The 22,074-nt window shown below is 47.3% G+C and overlaps 1 protein-coding gene across 5 annotated transcripts in view; it reads left to right on the top strand.

Moving 5' to 3' along the window:
• Window positions 1-22,074, top strand: part of FBXW11 (F-box and WD repeat domain containing 11) — a 73,880-nt gene continuing 51,806 nt past the window's right edge. Inside the window, exons 1-4 of one of the 5 annotated variants that reach the window (XM_035338394.1) lie at window positions 1-125; window positions 8,063-8,142; window positions 10,645-10,752; window positions 16,334-16,435. In XM_035338394.1, the coding sequence (XP_035194285.1) occupies window positions 16,385-16,435 (51 nt within the window). In that variant the 5' untranslated portion in view covers window positions 1-125; window positions 8,063-8,142; window positions 10,645-10,752; window positions 16,334-16,384. The remainder of the gene's footprint in view (window positions 126-8,062; window positions 8,143-10,644; window positions 10,753-16,333; window positions 16,436-22,074) is intronic. The other 4 variants (XM_035338395.1, XM_035338397.1, XM_035338393.1 and 1 more) reach the window with 4 other exon arrangements.

Here is a 22,074-nt window from a genome sequence, read left to right as displayed (position 1 = left end):
GGGGCCGGGGCCGGGGCGGGCGGGGCCGGGGGCGCGGAGCGGAGCGGGGCTGGGCCGGGCCGCGCTGCCCGCCCGCCGCCATGGAGCCCGACTCGGTGATCGAGGACAAGACCATCGAGCTGATGGTGAGTGCCCCCCGCCGCGCGGGCAGCCCCGGCCCCGCCGCTCGGCCCCGCTCGGCCCCGCTCCCCTCCCCCGGTTCCTTCCGCGGTGCCCCCGGCTGGGCCCTGCGGGGCTCCGGGGCGGCTGCGGGGCCGGCGCGGTGACGGGAGAGGGGAAAAAAAAAAGCGATAAAAAACCCTAAACCCCCAAACTAACAGCAAAAAAAAAAAAAAAAAAAAAAAAAAAAAACAAAAAAAAAAAAAAAAAACAGCCCCGGGCGGGGGGGGAGAAAAAAAAAAAGGGGGGGGGGGGGGGGGGGCGCTGCAGGCGGAGCGGGGCGGAAAGCGAAAGCGAGCGGCACGGCCCCGGGGTGCCCCTGCCGGCGGGGGAAGGGGGGGAAGGGGGGGGCTCAGGGAGCCGGGCCGGGGGCTCTGGGGGCCGGCCGGGGGCTCACGGAGCTGTCCGGGGGTTCTCGGGGCCGGGCCGGGGCTCTCGGAGCCGTCGGAGCGGGCAGGACGTCTCCCGCGGTGCGCTGCAGGCGCAGGCTGCCCTCCCGCCCGCAGTCCCACCCGGTGCTGCAGCGGGGCCGAGGAGGCAGAAGTTGGCGCTGAGGCGCTCCCCGGTGAGCTGGGCTCGGTGCAGGCGGCCGACGTGAGGCTTTTACTTAGCGTAGCTCCTGCCTGGCCCGCGAAATAGGAACTTTGTTCAGTGTCACCCGTGCTGCAGGGGCAGGAATTCCGAGCCCACGGCCAGCAGCCCTGCGGTGCCCGGCCAGCACCCGGCGCTGAGCGCTGGGGCCGGCAGCTGAAGCTGCGCTCAGCGAGGCTGCTGCCCCGGCCCCGTCCACTGAAACCCTGGTGGCACCGGCAGCGGTCCCCCCGCAGCGGGGCAGGTCCCTGGCACAGGATGAGGCTGAATTTCCCCTCTGAATTTCCACCGTGAGCAGTGAGTTTTCCAGCAGCTTTTTGTCCTGCGTGCCCCAGGTGGCAGGAGGTGGCGTTCGGGGCCGGGAGGTACGTTTGCCTCCCTCAGCTTTCGTGCTCGTCTCTTTTGTAAGCCTTTTTACCAGCCTTGTCTGGGTTTGGCCAAATTGGCAGAAGCAAACACAACTCCTGAACGCTGCTGATGGCGGCGGCCCCCGTTTACAACTGCATCTAGGAAATGCACTGAGGTAAAGGCGAACGCTCCCTGGGATGTTCAGATCTTTATTATGTAGCAAGAGACTGAAGAAACACATTTTCCTCTGTTTCAAAACGCATTAATTGTCAAATTTTAGTAGGATGAACAATTTTGTAGTTTCCCACAGAAGGCAATACTCTGCGAAGTGGAGATGATTTTAATTAATGAATTAAATGGTTGAATTTAATTTCAGCCTTAGCGAGGGCTTGCCTGGAACTGCTTGTGTTGGAGTGCACAAGCTTCACTCGAGTCCTTGGAAGCCATTTGGAACCGGAGACGTGGCTCGAAGGCTTAGTGCCCGCGTGCTGTAGCAGATGAGATGCTCCGCACCATTTCTGCGAGCCCGCAAGGCAGGAGCAGAGGCGATATTGACAGAGCTGGCAGTCAGAGATGTCAGGGTTTGGTGCAGGCTCCTCTGTCAGCTGGTAAGGGTAGCAGGAAATACCCCAAAGCCAGGGGTGATCTCAACGGTAAGACCTAACGGGATGCTCTCCTGTGGAAGGACGGCGTCGTCAGGATGAAGATGCGGGTGCTGCTCGCTACGAGCAAGGCGTTTTATGCCTCTGCCACAGGAGGTTGTGTCTGGTGCGCGCTGGGTGCTTGGTCGCTGCCCTCCGAGGCCAAGGATGAGTCCCGAGTCGCAGAGGTGCAAATGTCTGCTGCAGAGGCTCGGAGGGACGAGTGGCTGATAAAGGAGAGGGAGCGAGTCAACATGGTCGTGGCCCAAAAGTTTCAGAACAGGGTGTTCTAGCCCTCAACCAGTCCTGCGCTGGATGGATCATTTGCATTTATTTAAAGAAAAATCAGTCATGGAAATAATGCCGGTCTATTTTTAAAGCTGGAATCTAAGAGAAATATTTTAAGGTTTTAGAGTGACAACTTCCATTTGCCGTACCAAGTTGTAGCTGGTGTGCCGAAGTCACTCTCCTTCTAGGACAGCTGAAGGCTGGCGATGCGTGGTTCTGGCTCCGTAAATCACACCACCCAGCCTTCCCGGCGCTGATGAGCCCTTGATCTAGTTACGACATTTCATGGCTTTCATTTGTAGGTGGTATCGGCCTCCCCAGGCCAGGTCCCCGCTGCCCGTGCAGTGAGCTCAGGAGGCTCGAGGCCTCCGGGGCTGACTCGTGTGACCGCAGGAGGGCCGGGGGCAGGCTGGCGCGAAGCTGGCAGGTGCGTAGTTGAGGCACCTGAGCACTGTGCCGCCTCGGCTTAATGCTTTGTGCGAGTGGGCAAACTGTTAGCAAAGGAGGAGTAAGGAGGTAATCCAGACCAGATGGGGGGCCAGCCAAACGGACTGAAAGGGCTCTTTCTTCCCCTGGTTTTGATTTTTCTCTGTGGGATTAGGTAACGGCGACCTTTTTGCTCTTCTAAAGAATCAACCTTTTTTCTTTCTTAAGGTGAAGTACCAGTGACAATTTGTGGAACACCTTTGTTACCTACAAATTCGGAGCAGTTCATGAGATCTGTGCTGTTCAAACCCACTGTGTGCGTTTGTCCTGAAGGCTCGATAAAAGCCTTGTGTTCCCGTGTTCGCAGAAAGCTTCACCTAACCGTGCCTTTGTTTTACCAGCAGGCTTTCAAAGTAGGGGCTAATTAGCCCCTTAGTTCGCATTGATGTGGTTGTAGAAGAATACGGAGGCATGAAAAAGACATTTTTCATATGGGTTAAAAAGTTATGCAGGCACGCGTGGAACCGTGCGCATCCTGGGTGGAAAAACCCAGATCCCAGGCTCGCAGGCTCCTGTGCCCACCGCCACCTCTGGGAGGCGGTGGCAGGAGCAGGAAGCCAGCGGGTGTAAATTCGCCCACTACCGAGCCCATCAGCAGCTGCCTTGCCGCCGTGTCCTTGATGCGCGCCGCTCCACGGGCGCGGATCCCTCTGCTGCAGGGCTGGCGGTGTGAGGTCAGCAGGGCGCTGCTCGGCGGAGGGGCTGGGGGAAGGCCCTGCCTGGGAAGCGACCCGCCGAGCGCTCGTGAGCGGCGTGTGGTCAGCCGTGCCTTACCGATACGTGTGCGGAAAGGAGTTTTCCAAACGTGCTGCCTTTGTCTGGAATGTCTCCCGAGTGTCCAGCGCTGAAGTGCCCCGGTAAATAATAAATGAAGAGCTATAATCGAGTACCTTGCCGAAAGCCTTTCAGTCTCTCCTGGCAGAACTTGCATGCGAGCCGAAGGCCCTCACGCCCCGAAGGTAACCCCTCGGGATGGAGTGTTTCACCCGGCAGCGCTGTGCCCGCAGCCGCTTCTCCTGAGCCGTGCCGCTGGTACCTGCAGCTCCGTGGGTGACTGCAGCCGGCCACGGCTGTGCCCCCAAACTATGTAAAGTTTGTCAGGGCAAAATAAATCGCAGCGTTCTGCTTGGGAACTGAAACGCGCCTGCTGCACGTGCCTCGGTAGGCCGTACCGCTCTGCCTTTCCTTCCCTCCTGTCTCAGTCGGCACGAGCCAAGCAGACAGTTGCACTTGGTTCATTTTTTTCCGATTCTTCTCGGAGGGATCCTTCAAAGAGTTGACTTGGGTGGCGATAGAGATACAGATGGACTAGGCTGTGATGGGATTTGCATCTGGAACAAAGGAGGTACTGTTGGGGCTCAAATGTCGCTGCTCAGTCCTCCCTCGGTAGGGCTGGGAGGAGACGGGCGGTTCAGGCACAGGTTCACAATCGTCTCACGAGCTGCTTGCTGCGCTTTCTCTGGTGGGATAGCACAGCGCGCTTTGCAGCTGTCTGTTTTTAATCTTCATTAGCTAAATGAGCAGAGTTGCGAGCTGCACGCCAGACGTTAAAGCGTGCACTCAAAAGCGCGCAGAACTGTTTCGTACTTGGGGGGGAAAGGGAAATGGCTGGGTGGGCACCTCGGGAGGCGCTGGCTGGGTAGGAGGCTGCATGGAGGGCACAGAGGAGCCTTCGGGGCAGCGGATTTAAGAGCTGTGCTGCTGCAGAGGCCATCGGAGTGACAGCCGCGCTTCAGAGTGCCTGTAAGAGGAAGGATGAATACATAAAGCAAATAGATTGCTGTGACTTTGGCAGCGGTGCAGAAAATGGGAAGGAAGAGCTTAAGAAAATGAATTAGAGCTAGGCAACTGAATTTAGAGCCAGCAGAGTGATGATGAAATGAGGGAAGTAGACAAAGCAGTGTGGAAAGCTGGATCTTTTGGGAAGGGCTAGATAAAACAATAGGCTGAGGGGGGCAGCGGGCTGGCGAAGGGAAGAGGGGACACAGTGAGCACGAGGATGCAGAACAGAGGTTACAAATTAAAAATAAAAACATGTGAAGCACGGGTCTGTATGGCGGCAGCCGTCAGTTTGCCCAGTTGAAGGAGGACTGCACATGTTCCGTTCGCAGGGAAAGCTCTGAACCAAAATCTCTTCTAGCCCTTAGCAGGGGAAACCTGCAGTTTCTTTGGGAAACCAAATGCTTGTGTTTCACCAAGGGCTTGCTAAATCTCATTTGAGAAGGAGATTTTTCCCTCGATTCAGTTATCTAGCATTACGAAATTTGCCAGCCTTTGCAACAGCAGCGAGCAAATAAGGAGCAGCAGATGAAGTTACCTCGATGCCCAAAAAGCGCAGGTAACTCCAGAGCTTGTGGGCACCTCCGGGTGATTGGAAGGTGACATGCTGCCTGCAGGCCCTGCCTCAGGTCTGGGAGGCCCAGAATTAGGCTCAGAAATGCGGTGCCTGGCCGCCAGGGAGGGGATGGCAGCTTGGGGTGCACTGCAGTGCCCCTCTGATGGACGGGCTGTTGGGTCGCTCCTGCAAAAAGCCATAAAAACGCACCCGTGCCGTTTGTGCCTCTCAGACCACGCCGGCTGCATCCCTCCGAGTTGTTAATGTTGCTAAAAATGTGGGTCACCGATGGGCGTTGCACCAGCATCTCAGCACAACAAACCGAGCCAGCTTACTGCGGGCTGTGCCCTAGGGAGGCCCGGCGGTGTCCTCTGAAGGCTGGATGGACCTTTTCATCTCGTGTGTGTTTTCTGAAACACCTCCGCCACTTGTTAAATCAACACGATGTATGTTTGCTGCTGCGTTATGTTTTATTGCTGTGGAGTTTAGAGGTCACTGTTTTGCTTTTGCATTTTCAGTTTCATCTTCCTGCGCTGCTCGGGGCGCTCGTGCAGCGGCGTGCAACGCGAGACGGGTTTGAAACGAAATGGGTGTTGTGGCAAACGTGCCAAGGAGAGAAGAATGATGTGTGGGAGAGAATCAGAGACCGTGGCTGTGAGAGGGCTGCTTGGTGACAAGTCGTGTTCTTGTTGTTGCAAGGCAGAAAATAAATTGTAGGGAAACAAGAATCTGTACCGAGTTGGTTAAACTAATGCTGATTAATACCAGTACTTACATTCCAGCTTTCTTCTCACAGTGTTTTCTTTGCACTAATGCCACTGTTTGTTAAATAACCTGATTTCACAGTTTGATTTCCATGGTATTGATAATGCTTCGGTGTTCACGTTTTTTCTGGAAAATCCCTTCCTTCCCCAGTTTCTCGGTGTATTTCTGAGCTCCGTGGTGTGACAGCTGACAGCCTACTCCATTTTCCTGTATTACTTTCACACATTTCCCACTATGAGTGGTGCGTGACTGAGACCAGATAATGCAAAAATAATGCAGTGCCTTTTGTGCTTTAATAACAAAAAAAGTGCTGACTTCTTGGAAACTTACTTTGCTTCTCATACAGGCGAAATTAACAACGGGAGCGTTTGGAGGCGTGGTGTTTCTTCATTGCTTGGTTTATTCAGCTCCCCCCAGGAGCTGCATCCCTCTGCTTGTACCCTGCAAAACTGAAGTTCCTGTAGGGAATTGAAGAACAGTTCTGCTTCCCAGGCCCGCTTTCCTCCAAATGCAGACAGAAACTTTTAAGATGTGGGTAGGTACCTGCCCCCTGCTAGGAACAGGGACCCATGTGCCTTCAGTGTGAACCAGTAAAAACCTTTTGGGGTCAGCTTTTAGCCATGCAGCCCTGAGAAGACTCGTTTCCTTCGTAGGCTCGGGGAAGACAGGCAGCTGTATATTCAGCCTTCGGAGTTGCGTGGCCGCGTTGTAAGTTTCCGATCGCTGCGAGTCGTTGCGTAGGGAATTTTGGCACAATTGTGACGACTCGCATCGTGTGCCCTTCTGGGACGTGTGTATGTCAGAGTGGCTTGCACAATGACGCTCTGTTCAAATCTTCTGTCTTGTTAAGTCACGCCAGTTGCAGGGTTTCAGACAAAAATACACATGCAGCTCTGTGGAAATCTACACTCGGAATCTGGTTGCAAAACTGAAGTTACAATTACAGCTTGTATTTGATAGAGAATCTTTTAAGCAATTCTATCTGGGCAGCGAAGGACTAGCCAGGGAAACTTGATACTGGGGCTGTCTCCATCACTCCGCTCCTTCAAGAGAAAAATCAGACCTGTGCTGTCACACTCCCGTGCCTCTCCTTCTACCATCCTGCTGGCTCTGTTGACTTAGCACAGCAGCACATTTATATAATTCTGATAGCTGTCTTGTTACTGAGCAATATTGTACTCTTAAATTCTGAGTCATATGCCTTGACATCTTACTGCTTTACTTGGCAGCCTTAAAATTCATAGATTGGGCATGGTGTCAGATTTACAGCCCTGCTCTGCCCTTGAAATGTTGCCCTGTAGCTGTTATTTACCAGTGGTCAGGGCCTGAAGTCACCCCTCGGTGAGGATGCTCCTTTCTTTGGGGAGCTCTGGGCAGCCTTGCCCGTAACTCTTCTCCCATCCTTCTCCTTGCAGCTCCCGTCTCGAGGCACAGGGCACCGTTGTGGAGGCTGAGGAATGCTTGGTTCAGTTCTCCAGAGGGATTGGAGAGGAAAGGGAAGGTGGGAGAGGTGGTGTTGGCCTGTCCTTCTCTGGATATTGCGGCAGCGTGTTGTAGGAGGTGCTGCCCCTGTTAGGGGAAGTCCTTCTGTAGGCTGGCCCTAGCCTTTAGATCTGGCTGGGAGGCTGGCAGGCTCCTCACTTTTGGATAGGTTTTCGTTATTAGTTCTGGCACAGGCGTAGCGTGCACATCTGCAGGCATTTTCTCGTAGGTGTTGCAGCTAAAGCCACTTCACATCTGTCGTTCTCAACTCTGAGCACACTGCTGAAGTGCTGGCTGAAGCTCCTTCACCGTCTCGCTTAGTGAGGGGCAGCTTTCCCTTACCTCAGTCAGGAGGAGCATGCCTCGCCTTGCTCCTAGTTGTAGGATCTGTTGCAGAGACGCAGCGATGCAGAACATCTCCTGAAGCCAGTGCTCTCCGTCAGGCCGTGTCTTGAAGGCTCCATCTTTGTGCAGCTGGTACGTAAGGAAAGTCAGATCACTTCGGGTCTGGAAAAAGGCAGAGAATCAGGGCAATGCCATGCGTTAGAGCCTGTGGATGGCAGTTAGGAGAAGTCAGTGTGCTTTGCAAAGCTGTGTGCTGCCTCTCCAGTGGTTCTTGGAGCGTGCTCGCAAGGTACAAGCAGGAGGACGAAGCTTTAGCATTTGCTCTGCTGTTTGCCTTGTAGTTTCTTCTTGTCTTAATCTTCGCAAGGCGAGCTGCTGCCCCAACACCCTTGTTGTAGGACGGGTTGACTCAGGGTGCGGGACAGAGCGATTTCTGGTCTGTGAGTCCGTTTCTCTGTCTTAGATCCACCAATCCGATGACCCCACTAACGTAGTCGTTACGGACCGGTAAGGTGTGTAGGCTGCTCGTCTCTAACAGCATTAGCAGTACGTAATGGGGATTTCGTTCAAGAAAGCAGTAGGTACACCAAGCTGAAGATGATTGGCTGCTCTCTTTTAACAGACAAGTCTGAGAAGGAAAACCCATTCGAATCCCCTTTCATTCTGGATTGGTGGATCTGAAGCCCAGAAACAAAGTTTCAGGTAAGAAGTCACCCTGTACTATCTCTTGCTGCTTCTGCTTAGATGAGTTTGTCCGCAAATTCAGTATCCTGCTTTAACTGCTTCATGTCCCTTCCATACTAGAACTCACCAGGTTAGCTGCTGATGCGAGGTCAGAGTAAGAGAAGGCACATCCAGTAAATACACACACTTCAGTAGGGGATTGCAGGTCTGCTCTGCAGGAGAGTGCTAGGAGCGTGCGGCAGACGGACCTGCTGCAGAGCTAGGGAGCAGTATCTGAAGATAAAGGGGCACTGAGCAAATAGCTGACAAATCTCGCTTCTGAAGGGAGAAAGCAGCCTTATCAATGGCTTTGTTGAACTTCTCAGTCGAGTTCAGAAAGTAGTAACTATCTGCTCTGATTTCTGGCCCTGTTTTCTCATGAGTTCATCAGAGCTTCAGGGAACTCACTCCAGCTGTTTGTGTTACGAATTCCAGTAGCTTTACCCTGTTGACATGCTGTTTGAAGTGGTGGTGTGGGCAGCACTTGGAGTCAGCCTGGTAAATTCTTAACGAGGCCTCAACTGCAAGTTCTGTTGGTGGTGTTTCAGAGCAGCGCCGAGCCAGCTGCAAGGCATGGTTTCCAGGAGGTGCTTCAGAGTTGCAGCAGGTTTGTTTCAGAGTAGGGGAGCGTATTTGGAGTCACCTTACTGAGACTCTGACGTGACGAAAAGGCTACAGGATGATATCCTAAGGATAAGTTTGGGAGGCGTTTGTGTGCGCAAGGAAGGGAAGCCAGATCCCTGGCTGATAGAGACAAAAGTTAAGTGCCTTAAACGTCTGGTGTGAGCGTGAGACACCCCTCCTAACACCCAGCTTTACTCTAAGGTAGTGCTTTCATGAACTCAGCAACTTACTGCTAAAGTTAGTAGGAAGCAGATACGCCTCGATTCCTTTTGATGTTAATAGCAATAATGCTAAGCTGCTTGAGTGCTCTCTTGTAGACAGCCATTAAAACAAGCGTTAGGGCCTCAGTATTTAACATACTGTAGAAGAAACTCTTGTAGGCGCTGTTGATATCATGTATTGTGTTAGCTGCGCGTTTGTTTTGCTGGTGTGGTATTTTGTGCAAAAATGATGCTTGCATCTCATTGATGAATACCTCTGTAGTGAATGATTTGTGCACAGGATACTGTTGTTTCCTGGCTTGGTTTTGTGAGCACTTGAATTTTATTTGGTTAGGGTGGACAAGTCTTGGGCATGCTTTTCTAGTACAATTCTTCAAAAAAAGTCTGAGGGAAAATCAAAGGAAGATGCTTGTTAACCTTAGTCTGACACATTTCCTACAGTCTGTTCTAATATCCAACTGAACTTGTCCCACGTGCTGCCCAGGCCATCCCTCGCCTCGGAGTCGCCCAGTGAAATAAAAGCTTCTCACGGAGCATTTCCCCTCGGGGCGTGCCCTCCTCTGAACTGAGAGAACGGGGAGGCAGAAGTGATCTCAACATCTTTAATGATGAAAACTGAAACAAGGAAATAATTTAAATACACGGGGAGTGGGGGAAAGGGGAAGTGTAAATGTGTGCTCCTGCTGATTAAGATCCCCAGCGTTAGGATATTTAATGTTGATGAAGTGCTTAGCTGTTTGAAACCCGGAACGGTCCTACCAAGGGCTCAGTCGAACCTGCGTGGAAGTATGTGCAGGTTGGAGGCTTAGTTCTTGTCTGGGTTCTGAACCTTATTTTTTTAAAAGTAAAATGTTACCCAGATTTGAAAGGTTATTTAAATGCCCCTCTACAACATTTAAAATACAAACACTGAATGCAAATCTACCATTTGACTATGTGCTAAGCCTGGAATTCATATTTATTTAAACTAGTCAAGTTAAAGTGCACGCTGCCTTGTCCAGGCTGTGTTTTTACATCAGGTCAATGTTTTTGTTAGATTGTGTTAGTCCCCATCCTTGAAAACTGAATTCAGAAAAGAGTCTGAGCCAGCTCTTACAGTTTTAGGCAAGCTTCATCTACAGTTTCGTGAGTATTCAACTTTAAAGTTTCTGCTATTCCAGTTGGCAGTGCTAAATCTCTTTTTTCCTTCCAGTTATGATTTACTATTAGCAGGTGTACTGCTGTCTGTAGATGTCTGTAACACCTCTGCTCCTCCTGCATAAGAGAGTAAGAAAGCCAGTTTTCTTTCAAAAATGCCTTTTTTATGCAACGTAGGATATGCTAGCTCAGCAGGGAATATTGTAATTCAGAAGTTTTGAAATTGCTGGAATTGGGGTGTCACTGTATGAAGGAAGCAAAGGTTAACCTAAAAATTGTGTAGTTTGGAAAATGTAGACTGCTTTCAGTTAACATTGAAGAGTGACTACGATGTAAATGTGTTAGGATTTTCTCTGTAGTTTTCTGTGTTCTCCTGAAAACAAGATATTGCATCTCACAAGTCTTATTCTGATGAATAAATTATAAAGGAGTAAGGTTGTTGTTATATGCAAAGAAAGCACTTAATCTCTTCTCCACTGAATCCGTGTTCCTTTTGTAGCGTTCATTTTGTTGTAGCAAGCGCATACTTTGATCTTCAGGAGCAGAGCGGGACTGCATTATTGATCACGCTTCTGTGAATTCATTGCCCTATTAGAAGAACTGCGTGGTAATGGAAAATAATTTATCAGATAAATTTCTCCTCATTTGCCTTGCTTTAAGTTTCCTAATTTCTCACTTAGTGTTTTCCTCCAAATGCAAGAAGCTTACGTGCAGATCTTGAATGACAATTGGGAGGTTGTATCACTGAGCGATACTTTGTGAATGGCAATCATTTTTCTGAATAGATTTTTCTAATGCAAGAGTGACTCAGCTATTGGTTTCCTATTTTTTGAAAGATCTACTAACAATAAAGGAAAAATCAAAAGCATTTTACAAGTTAAGATGAGCTTACTACTCCCATACTTACTTTCAAGAAACTCATTTTTAACTTCCCTAGTTCTCCAAAGCCCAGAGATGCGAGAGCAAGCTAAATCTCTTGTACAAGGACAACTTTCTTGACCTGAGAATGCAGCTGTTCTTAAAGCTGAACATGAGAGAGAAACTCCTTGCATTTTGGAAATGCATTGGACGAATGGTACTCGGACAGCCTTCCAAATCAGACACTCAAGTCTGGACGTGAGATTGCATTTTGTCTGTGGAAAAGGTAGTGATGCGATGCCACCACTCGCAGCTTGTATGGAGCATGTGAACACACCCATCTCTCAAGGGACATCTTGGTTTTGAAATGAAAATAAGAGTACGAAGTACTGCTATTGGTCTGATACCAGCTGTTTTATTTCAGAGTACCTCAGCAAAGATACCAAGTGTGCCAAAATGTGCAGCACAGTGAATGTGTTACCATGCCAAGCCAGGCTGTCGCTTGTGGAACATGCTTATTCGTGTTACGTGCATGCCCCCACACTTTATTTCCGATCAAATGTTCACAATTACAAGTATACTTTGACACTTCTCATTTTCTACGTCTTGCAAATACTTAGAGTACTTGTTCCAATGACTATATTGTTCCAGCACTGTTCTGCTTACAGATGTTTTGAATGAATTGCGTAAGGTAACGACACCAGGTAAGAGCTAGAGGATGTCCCAGCTAGCAGAAGGGGACGGGGCTTGCTGAGTAGTTGGCAACTGTTCCTTGCTGAGTGTAAAATAATGCTGAAGGCCTTTGGACAGTGTTACTGCTTTATATTTTTTCTTATGGTGCTTAATGCAGATTTTTGAGAAACTAAGATCTGGGCTTGATACTAAATGGGAGCCTAAAGCTTTCATAAAACGTCCTTACTGCTGGTGGGAATGCCCCTCTTTGCAGCACTGGATCTAAGCTACCACTTCCAGACACGGAACATTTTAAGTACCAGCAGTCACCCATGCGTTTAGCAATCGTGAGGGCTAATGGAAATAAAAAAGCATCAGTTCTGTTGGTCCGGGCCTGCATCCAAGTAAACCACCCAGCCCATTACAAATGTAGAGTTGCACCTGAGTTTCTGACAACTAAAAGTGTGAAGAGAATTCAGAGCGCAGGTTTAAGTTTTTTGGTTGTTACCTGACTCTGCCAGTCTGAATCTATTCCTAGCTCTATGGAAATCATAGAATAGAGTTGCTAAGGTTGGAAAAGACCTCCAAGAAATGCAGAACACAAGCTAAACTTCCTGAGGAGCTGCTTTGTTTTCACAAGGAAGCTGGGAAAAGCACTTCAGAATTTGGGAACGTGAATGATTTGTTAGGTACTTATGCTCAGTTTTGATCGTGTAATAGACTGTGTAAGAAGGAAAACAATGGCAGGGGGACTGAATGCATATGGTTAGCAATGCTTCCTGAAAAACGAAGTTTATTAGACAATTCATTTATTTTTCTGTATTTCTCTTCAAAATTCAAAAATACCTCCCTTCCCCATTCTGTTTTCAACTGTCTAGAAACTTCTTCAAAAGCAAGGATATTTTAACCTTAAGAACAGAATCTCACAGTCTGTAAATGTCCCACAACACATTTTGAATCCTTAAATTATCTTACATAAACAAAATGAATGTAGTTTTGGTGGAAATGTTTGAGGTCAGAATTCTAATCCTTTCTAAAAGTTCTCCTAGAAGGCCTAGTGGTGCTAATGCTTTCTGAACTCTGACACCACAGTGTTCCCATCGCTGGTTACAAAGCGTGCGTTAGTTCCACCGGGAACACAGGCTCTAGTCCATATGCATTTCTTGAGCAAACTTAGTATAAAATTTTTTCTGTTTGGATGTGAATTCTAATTTTAAATGCACTGAAACCAAACGTTTCTGGACATTTTACCGTGCTTTAGCAAAATGGTGCTCTGCACCTGTGCGAAGTCCCAAATGAACAGAAACTTCATATTGTTCAGGGGCTGTTGAATTCTTTAACCTTCATCCTAAAAAGTTATTACCTACAAATTTGATTCATCAGAATAACATTGCTGCATGCTTTACTATTCATATAAGAAGTTCTTAGCTTCTAACCTCAACGACTTAAAAGCATACTCCTTTTTTTAACTGATAAGAGTTAAAATTTTGCGTGGAATGCAAATTCAAACGTTTGCATACTTTTTTTTTTGAATTTGAAACCTAAATCTTGAAATGTTGTTCCTGAGACTGGCCGACCAAAGCGTTAAGGTATTAATATTTTTGAACGTAAGCTATCCAGAAGGTCCAAACAATGGTTTCTCTTTGTATTTATTGTTTCAGCATCATTTGCTCCTTGCTGCGGCGCTGGAGAGCCCCTCCTGCCTCCCTTTGCTGCTCCCGTCTGAGTATTGCCTTCAGAGCACAGCAGCCTTGATATGTCACCTAAAACTCTGCAGTGAGAATTAGCTTTAAAACTTGAGGTTTGGCCTTATCTTAACCTCCATGGTTTTGTTGTCTGCCAGTGTGACTGACGCTGGTTTAAATGTACACTGAATGTTATGCCCACCAGCCAGTGAAAACGCCCACATGCTTCGTGCACTGACATGAAATTCATTCATTATTGCACCTTTTTTTAAAAACAAAACAAAACAAAATCCCCTTTCAGTAAGATATTCCATACTTCTGACCTCAGCCACAGAGATTTGTGGAGCAGGAGTTGACTTCCTAAAGTCTGGTCTCTCTTTTTTTTTTGCCATTTTGTTTTTTTGTCCTGGATGACTTGGATATCTTTCCACTCCATTTTTGTCTGCGGTGCACTGGGGGCTGGCAGCACCATCTCTGGGACCAGTACTTTGTGCAGTGAGTTTTATGCACTTTTCCCTTTCTCTTTCCCATTTTTTACTGAATTGTGCTGCAGCTCCCTGGGATCCTGATGAAAGGCAAGTGGAAAGTAAGGGTATAAGTTCAGGTCCTTGTTATTCACAAATTAAAGTCTTAATACGCTGCTGTGGTTTTATTTATAACCAGCAGCTCATACGCAGACAGTGTCAAGAAATAACATGTCAGTGAATGAACAAATATTTGCACATTCCTGTTTTAGTGTGAAGTAGAATGCAATATTTAATTTGTAGGATTGTGCAATAGCATTGCTGCAGTTAAGTGTCCAGTGGTTTTTATAAATCCTTTTATTCAGGGTTTCGTAATGCCGTGGAGAGGTTTTTGTGCGGCTTAAGCTTGGCATGGAAATGGCCTCCTTGTCTAATGTGTTTTGAACTAAATTAAAAAGTTATTCTCAAGTTACCCACATTTCTCTTAAGTTCTTAATATTGAGCTTGCTTAGCGAAAGTAATCCCTAACGGCAAGCACAGTCTGATGGCCTCCACCAGCGATTTTTGGCTTGTGATCTGTGGGCTCCTGGAGCCCACTGGAGGGCTGACAGGGTACCTGGGAAGTCTGCACGTGTAGGTTGATCACACACGGTTTTGTACATCGGACTTGGAGGTGTTAGGAGAGAACGTTGTTGTGATTCGTGATCAATGACTTTTAACTAAGTGACGTGAGCAGAATCAAAATTTTTACCGGGCCTCTGTATTTAAAAATTCAAAAACTTATTTGGGCTTTAATAAATGCACAGAGCGTTGATGGTTCAGTGTTGCTGAAACGCCATCGAGATACTGTGCCAAATGGGATCAAATAATGACACAGATCAGAAAGGACGTTTTCTGTACCTGTATACCCTTTTCAGGTAGAACTGTAAGGTCTGACTAAGGTCTGACATCTTCAATATCATAATAGATTTGAAGGGTACGTCCCCTGTCTTTAAACATAATCTATTTTTGACGATCTTGAAATTGAGAGTTTCCCTAATATCACTGGCTGACTGCCCAAAACAGCTCTGGGAACTGAGTTGTTTGTATGAGGGCATGTCATCTTACTGCAAACTGGACATGGACCTACTGGATTAATCGGTAGCTAACCGGAAAGTCACGTTTCTTTAAAGAATCTTTTAATAATCTAAAACTCGCCTATTTTGATATTGAAGGAAAAGACCGTACAATACAGCAGTAATAATTTTATTTTTACCTGCTGGGACCATTCTTGTCTTGTTTTTGCTTTAGTTTCTCTTAAGCGCAGGGATGAAAGTTTTACGCTTCCTTGTGCTTTATTCATTAGATATGAAACAAAAATTTAAGTGAAGGTTTTATCTCCTCAGTTGCTCTGGGTTCCCTCTTTCCCCTCCCTGCTGGCACAACAAGGGTCTCCCCAAGTCTTCACCTGGGGTATTCTGCTTCAGCTGTGACCTGTGGGATTGTCTTGTAATGATTTGGTCTTTCTTACAACTAAATTGGAAGCCCATGTGAAAAATACTGAGAGCCAAATTTTGGAGCCGGGTTTGTGAGCTGCCTGATGGTAATTGAATCCTTTTCTCTAGCTTTCTCTGGTGGTCGTGCAGTTACCATTGTACCCTTAAAAGGAACTGTGAAATAATACCACTGAGCTGTAAAAGGGCTGCAGTCTGTCTGCAGTGAACTTCTCCAGCTTAAGCAATGAAACAACACTTCCAAACGGTTCCTCGCTTGTAGTGTCAGCAGTGTGGAATCGGGTCGTGAAGCCTGATTCTTCCGGGCTTGGGTGGTGGTATGAGTGCTAAAGGGTTGTAGGGCATAATTTGGCTTACGGGATACGTGTAACTGATAATACCCACATAACCCACGTAAGCAGCAGGACACTCTGTCTTAAGTAAGCAGAACTTGGTCTTGCAACCCAAATGTAGCCAGGTGGTGTTCCTCTTCTAAAGCACATGCTTTGGTTGTGTCAGTGCCCTGATACATGGACCACGGCCTCAGGAGTTAACGTAGGCTCTGCTGTCAGAACAAATAAGCACAGATTGTTTGGGAAAGATGAGACGGGGTGGGGTGCCAAGCCTTAATTCCCCCAGATCCCCAGGACCATGCTCTGGGGACTTGTCCCTGCCCTTAACCTGTGTTGTTGGGCTTTTGGCCCCATGCTGCCGTACCTCCCATCCTGCTATGGGGTTGTCACTGCCACCCTGCACTGAAGCCTGTGGGCTGCAAACGAGGGAAATGAGCTCGTTATCCTTGGTAGGACAGAGGGATGAGGGAAATGAGCTCGTTATCCTTGGTAGGACAGAGGGACGGCTCTCTTTCTGCAAAGGATCTTCAGTCGTTATTTTACCCTTGGCCACTAACCTCGTGCTTAATGTAGAAATGCCATAGATAAGTACCCACGTTAACGTACTAATGAGTTGCCTGCCTTGAGTGATTTGTTGTGGCATCTAACTGCTTCTTCTCTTCCTTCCTTTTTGTCACCCTGCAGTGTTCTGTGCCAAGGTCTTTGTGGCTAGGCTGCTCCAACCTGGTAGAGAGCATGTGCGCACTGAGATGCCTGCAGAGCATGCCCAGTGTCAGATGTCTCCAGGTGCCTTTCTTCTTTCTTGTTGTAAATGTTATGCGTATGCTGTTGAACATTGTTAAACTCTCAGGACTCTGTTTAATCAAATTGTTAAGTCTGCTAAATGTTTTTTGTGCATCCTTTGCTGAAACCTTCTACTTAACTGCATTGTAGGAGTGCACCTTAAGAGGGCTTTCTGTACAGTAGGTTCTCTGCGGGCGGGGGGAGAGCTTTTGTGTTTTATTGCCTGTTTACTGAAGTTGTGATATAAGTAGCATAGTTGTGCATGTTGCCTGCTATGTTTTGCTTTCTTGTTTAATTAAAAAAAATGCAATGAGCTTTGCCATTTCTCTTAAATTGCAATGAACTGCATAGCCTGTAATATTTTTGTGATTTAATTTAGAAAGGATAAGCTTTCTACTTTCTACCACGTATGATCCTGGTTACAGCCTTACATTTAGTCACTGCGCATGCCTGAATGCAGAGGAGTTAGTGCGGAGTCGGGGAGCCTTTTGGGTTAACAGAGTAACTCAGCCTCTTCACTGTTATGAAGCAAGGGATGGGGGTCACTCCACACAGAAGACCGCTAAATCAAGCTCTGTTGTTTTGCTTCTAGTGAACTGTTGAAGCTGGGCCTGCGTAGTTTATAGATGGGGATTTGCTTGTGTTTCTTTACAGGTGTGGGAGGGATTGAAAAAGATAAATAATGAAAAAGAGATTTTGATACCAGTGAAGTTCTGTCTGACCTCCCAGGATATTTACCTTGGAAAGTCAATGTATAGTTACTCTGTGGTACTTCCTGAAGTGTTTCTGAATGTAAAGTTTTTAGCAGAACATTATTATTTAATATTAGTATCTCTTAGAACACAATAGCATTACTCGGTGGTTCAGTCTTTCATGTGTACAAAACGAATGCTTAAGTTTTCATTCACAAAGCAATTTCTTTTAAGCAAATTGAGTTTTGTTTGCAGCCAGTACATTTAAGTTCAGACACTGGATAACATGAATGTCTTGCCTTAGAGATTAACTGTGTGTTTAAAAACCTCTGCTCTTGCATGCAAAATGTTCTGGCAAATTTACATTTCAAATTGAAGTTTCAGATTTTCTGTTAAAATACAACCGTTTTTGTTTGACTGCTTTGTTTTCAATTTTGAAATACTATTTCGCAGGGAAAAAAAGTGTCCAAGATAAATGTATGGGCGGTTTATAGAACCTTATAGAAATTGGCCCTGCATCGTGGGCAAATCATGGGTATCACAAGTCATGACCGTACGAGTCACGGAGGTTTGGTGCCTGTCTTGGGAATATTTGCAAGCTAGCTCTAGTATGAGATCTTTCTGCTCTCTTTCCCCGATCCTCAACACTCAGCCTCTTGTTGGAAAAGCAAAATAAAACTTTCAGGAATAGGAATTTCTTTTTTCTCATGGTACCTGACTTGTCCATGGCCGAAGAACATCTCGGAGCTGCGCAGCAGGCACTTGGAGCTGAGGTGGCCGGTGGTGCTGGGGGGCCCCGAAGTCTTTCCAGGCCTTCACAGTTTGTCGCTTGCTCCGAGCTGTGTCGAGCAGTTGGAGGACAGCGTCAGGGCAGTTGTACTGTTAGTTGTGCTGTTAGCAACGGTCTCAGTGGTGCCTGTCTGCCCTGGTTTCGTGGCTGCATGACGGCTGGTCGGCCTGCACGGCTCTCCCCAGCCCGGGCAGGGGAGCTGGAAGGGCTCGTTAATAGTGTTCACCCGAATTAATGGTAAACCTCTTCAGTATGAGTGGTTTTTTTCCTCTTAAAGCATCTGTTGGCAGGTGGGTGGTAGTTAGCTGTAAATGGAAGGGCTGACAGCTCAGAGTGGGCCAGAGGTGAGGTTGGTTGTTGCAGAAGAGGTGAGTTCTGCGCTGCTGCTTGGTGCAGGGTGAAGCACAAACCCAGCTCACCGCAGCCCTGCTGCATGTACATACACTGCGCCTCTGGAGGCCTGCTACCACCCAGCAGTGGCGTCATTAAAAACCATGGCTAACGAAGCTGTCAGGTCAGGATATGTCACTTGGAAAACTTTGTCTAACGTGTGTTGTTTTTAGGAGTTGTTGCAGCCCTGTCGGCTGTAAGGACAATCGCCTCAGAAAGACCAGTTAGTTTGTGCAGGCCTCCTGCTCCAGGTGCCTGGCGGAATATAACGTTCCTGGCATGTTTTAAAGTAGATCAGGAGCAGTTTGTGTGGCTAACAAATTCTAGAACTAAATTACATCCCAGCAAGTGTAAGTGCGTTGTTGGTGGGATTGCTTTGAGGCTGGCTGGGTGCATGCAGAGCAGCTGTTCTGTGTGCCCGGCCCGTTCCCCTCGTGCCTTCCTGCTGGCCGGGCCCTGTGCCGAGAGACGGAGAGGGCAGGCAGAGAGGGTTTGGGTTTTAATTGTGTTCCAAAATAAAGGTCTTGTGTGTGTGTGGAGAAGTTTGATTTCTGTTTTGTGTGTAGAACTGCAACCAGGAGTAAGAGTTTTTGAATCTCTTAGAAGCATCTGTGAGAGATATTTTAAGAAAAAAGTTCTCCTTTCAGGCGTGTGACTCAGTGATGTCCCAAGAGGAACTTGGAAGTGAAAGTGGCACCAGCTGTCTTTCCCCATTTTTCATTTTGGCACTGTGACTTGCCCTTTGTTGTTTCTTAAGCTGTGAGCCCATGTTTAGAAACAGGTAGGGCACATATACCAGCAGGTGTGCGGTCATTCAGATCGAGTAATGCTGATTAGCATTAAGGAGGGAAACAGAGAAGCCCTTCAGTGCTATGAAGAAGTTATTTGGGTGATGTATCAGCTGTCCGTGTGTGTTGTGTGTGGAGAGCAGTTAGTGATGACCAGAATGAGGAAGGAGCCCTCGCCTAACTCTGGAGCCTCTGCAGAATGTCTTCAGGATGCTCTGCCCAGTCTCAGCCTTTCCCAGAATGTGGAGGCTCTGAGAATGCTTGGTCTGTCCGCTACCTGGCAGAAGGCAGCAGAGGTTAGCTTTACCCCTGCCTTTTCACAGTACTCTTGGCAGTCATGAAACCCAACTGGGCTCTTCTGGAATTAAGGTGTAACATTTAAGCAGAAATCCCCTGATGACAGTGGATTGGATGGCAGCATTACAGTTCTATGCAATTAGTTTCATAGAAGAGAATGGCTTGGGTTGGGAGGGACCTTAAAGATCACCCAGTTCCAACCCCCTGCCATAAGCAGGGGTGCCACCCACCAGATCAGGTTGCCCAGGGCCTTGTCCAACCTGGCCTTGAACACCTCCAGGGATGGGGCATCCATCTCCGGGCAGCCTGTTCCAGTGCCTCACCATCCTCTGAGTGAATAATTTCCTCCTAACCTCTCATCTGAATCTCCCCTCTGAGTTTAAAACCATTCTTCTTTGTCCTGTCAATACCTGACAGAGCAAAAGGTTGATCTCCATCTTTTTTATAAGTCCCCTTTAAGTTTTGAAAAGCCACCGTGAGGTCTCCCTGAAGCCTTCTCTTCTCCAGGCTGAACAGCCCCAGCTCTTTCCTCCTTTCTTCACAGCAGAGCTACTCCAGCCTCTGATCACCTTCGTGGCGTCCTCTGGACCTGCTCAGACCGCCCCACGTGCTTGTGCTGGGGGCCCCAGAGAAAGAGCCCCCAGGATACAGCCATATTTTGTAATCTCTGCTTTTCTCATGCAGTGAAATACCTGCTTTGTTTCTGCAGTTTTTGGGACACGTTTTTCCCCTCTGCTTTCTGTTAGCTGTTAGTGAATGGAGAGAGAGACCTAATTAAATAAAAAGTAATACCTATTGTGGTATTGAAGTTTGCTCTCATTCTTACTTTCAGCATAATGAATATTGTTTGGAAATAGTCCGTGACACTTACTGTCACTTGTTATTGTTGTATTAAAAAGCGTATATTAAACACCAGTTAATAATGGTTGAAATTACTGTATATTCCGAGGGCTTGTTTTTAACTACTTAATTATCTTTAATGTTGTTTTTGTACCAGGAGCGTAGCATTATGAACACACTTGGATTCAAATAGCTGCTGTTTTCATCCTTCCTTTGATATGGATTTGACTGCACGATTAAAGCATCCCGCTCTCTCATTTAGGTGTAGGTAACTTGTACTTAGAGAAACTGGTTGTGTTACCAGTTGTGTAATGCAACCCTGAGCATCCATCACCTCCTGTAGCTTCATCCTCATGAAGCGTTGCAGTGGCCTTCCTTGAAAATGCTTTGCCATGCTAATGTGGGAAGTAGCTCCAGCAGCGCTGTCACGCAGAGAGGCGCCCGGAGTTCCGAGCTCTGTGAGAAAACATCCCCAGCCTAAATTGAAGACTAATCATAAGGCAAGGGAAGATAAGTACTCAGATGGCTCTCTTTGAATTGTTGCATAATGTTGGATGTGATGAAATCAGGATTGGGGAATAAATTATTAGATGTAACGAAATTTATCTAGTAACCAAATACTGCTCAACCAACTGCTTTCTCCTTCTATTTGGTTACACCTCTTTTGTTGCCTTTTTGAAGTGAGCGTAGTATGTCTCTTCTAAAACTGGGCTCAGATTCCTCCTGCTTCTCTTATTCACTCACAACCCCCGATGTGTTTTTTCTACCCCTTTTCATTTATTGTTCATAAATTGTTCAGCCTTCAGTATGCAGCGCCCTGCTCTTCCCTTTATGTTACAGAATCACAGAATCACCTAGGTTGGAAGAGACCTCCAAGATCACCCAGTCCAACCTCTGACCTAACGCTAACAAGCCCTCCACTAAACCATATCCCTAAGCTCTACATCTAAACATCTTTTAAAGACCTCCAGGGACGTTCCCGCGAGGTGTAGGTAGGTGGAAGCATTAAGAGAGCACGCCTCGCTACAGGAGCGATGGACTTCCAGAGCTCACCGTGTGCTCCCAGGCCTGGGAGAGCCTTCCGTGCTGTGCCTGCCCCTTCTGTCCCTGTGCACAGCGCCGTGCCCAGCTGTGATGTTCCCCTTCTCTGCGTTTTCCTTCTCCTATCGTGTGTCCTGATGGAGGGCGAGCAGTAGGAAGGTGACATTGACTGAGTTCTTGCCAGCGTTGTCCCTGCTTATGGATGAAGACGGGAGTGTATTGATTTACTCTCCATAACTGGAAGCTGTCTTCACAAAAACATGGTCTTAAAAGCCTTTCCAAGTGGCCAATTCATAATTTATTACTGTTTAGAATTTGCAAGTGGAACTGCGGAGCATTAGGTTTTAACATTTATTTCACAATAGTATTCCCCACAAAGGAAATTATTTTTTAGCAATAAGGCATCTCAGTGCCATCACAGCTGAGCTGGGGCACACCGAAAGTTTAATTTATTGATCGGATGCGATTCAGCACTGGCTTGCCGAAGCTTCTCTTTGTTATTCTTTACTAATTCTGAATTCCTGTTGGTTGATGTTTCTATTCAGACAAGGCAGAAGTACAAAAATGGAAAGTATAACTGGAAGAAATTGTATTTGAAAACTAAATTCTGATTTATTGTTGTGAAAACTTCAGCATCTTTTTTATAGCTGTACTGATTTTTTCCTAGTACAAATTCAGATACAGACACGAAGCCGTATTCCTAAAATCCTGCCGAGTGCAGAAGATGCGCTCTACTAAAACCTTTTCCTTACAGTGCCTGAAATCACAAATTGGAAAGTGATTAATAGCCTGTCAGCGCGGAGT

This window comes from Oxyura jamaicensis, chromosome 13 (genome assembly GCF_011077185.1).
Source record: "Oxyura jamaicensis isolate SHBP4307 breed ruddy duck chromosome 13, BPBGC_Ojam_1.0, whole genome shotgun sequence".
Lineage (NCBI taxonomy): Eukaryota > Metazoa > Chordata > Aves > Anseriformes > Anatidae > Oxyura > Oxyura jamaicensis.
This window is presented reverse-complemented; position numbering and strand designations above follow the sequence as displayed.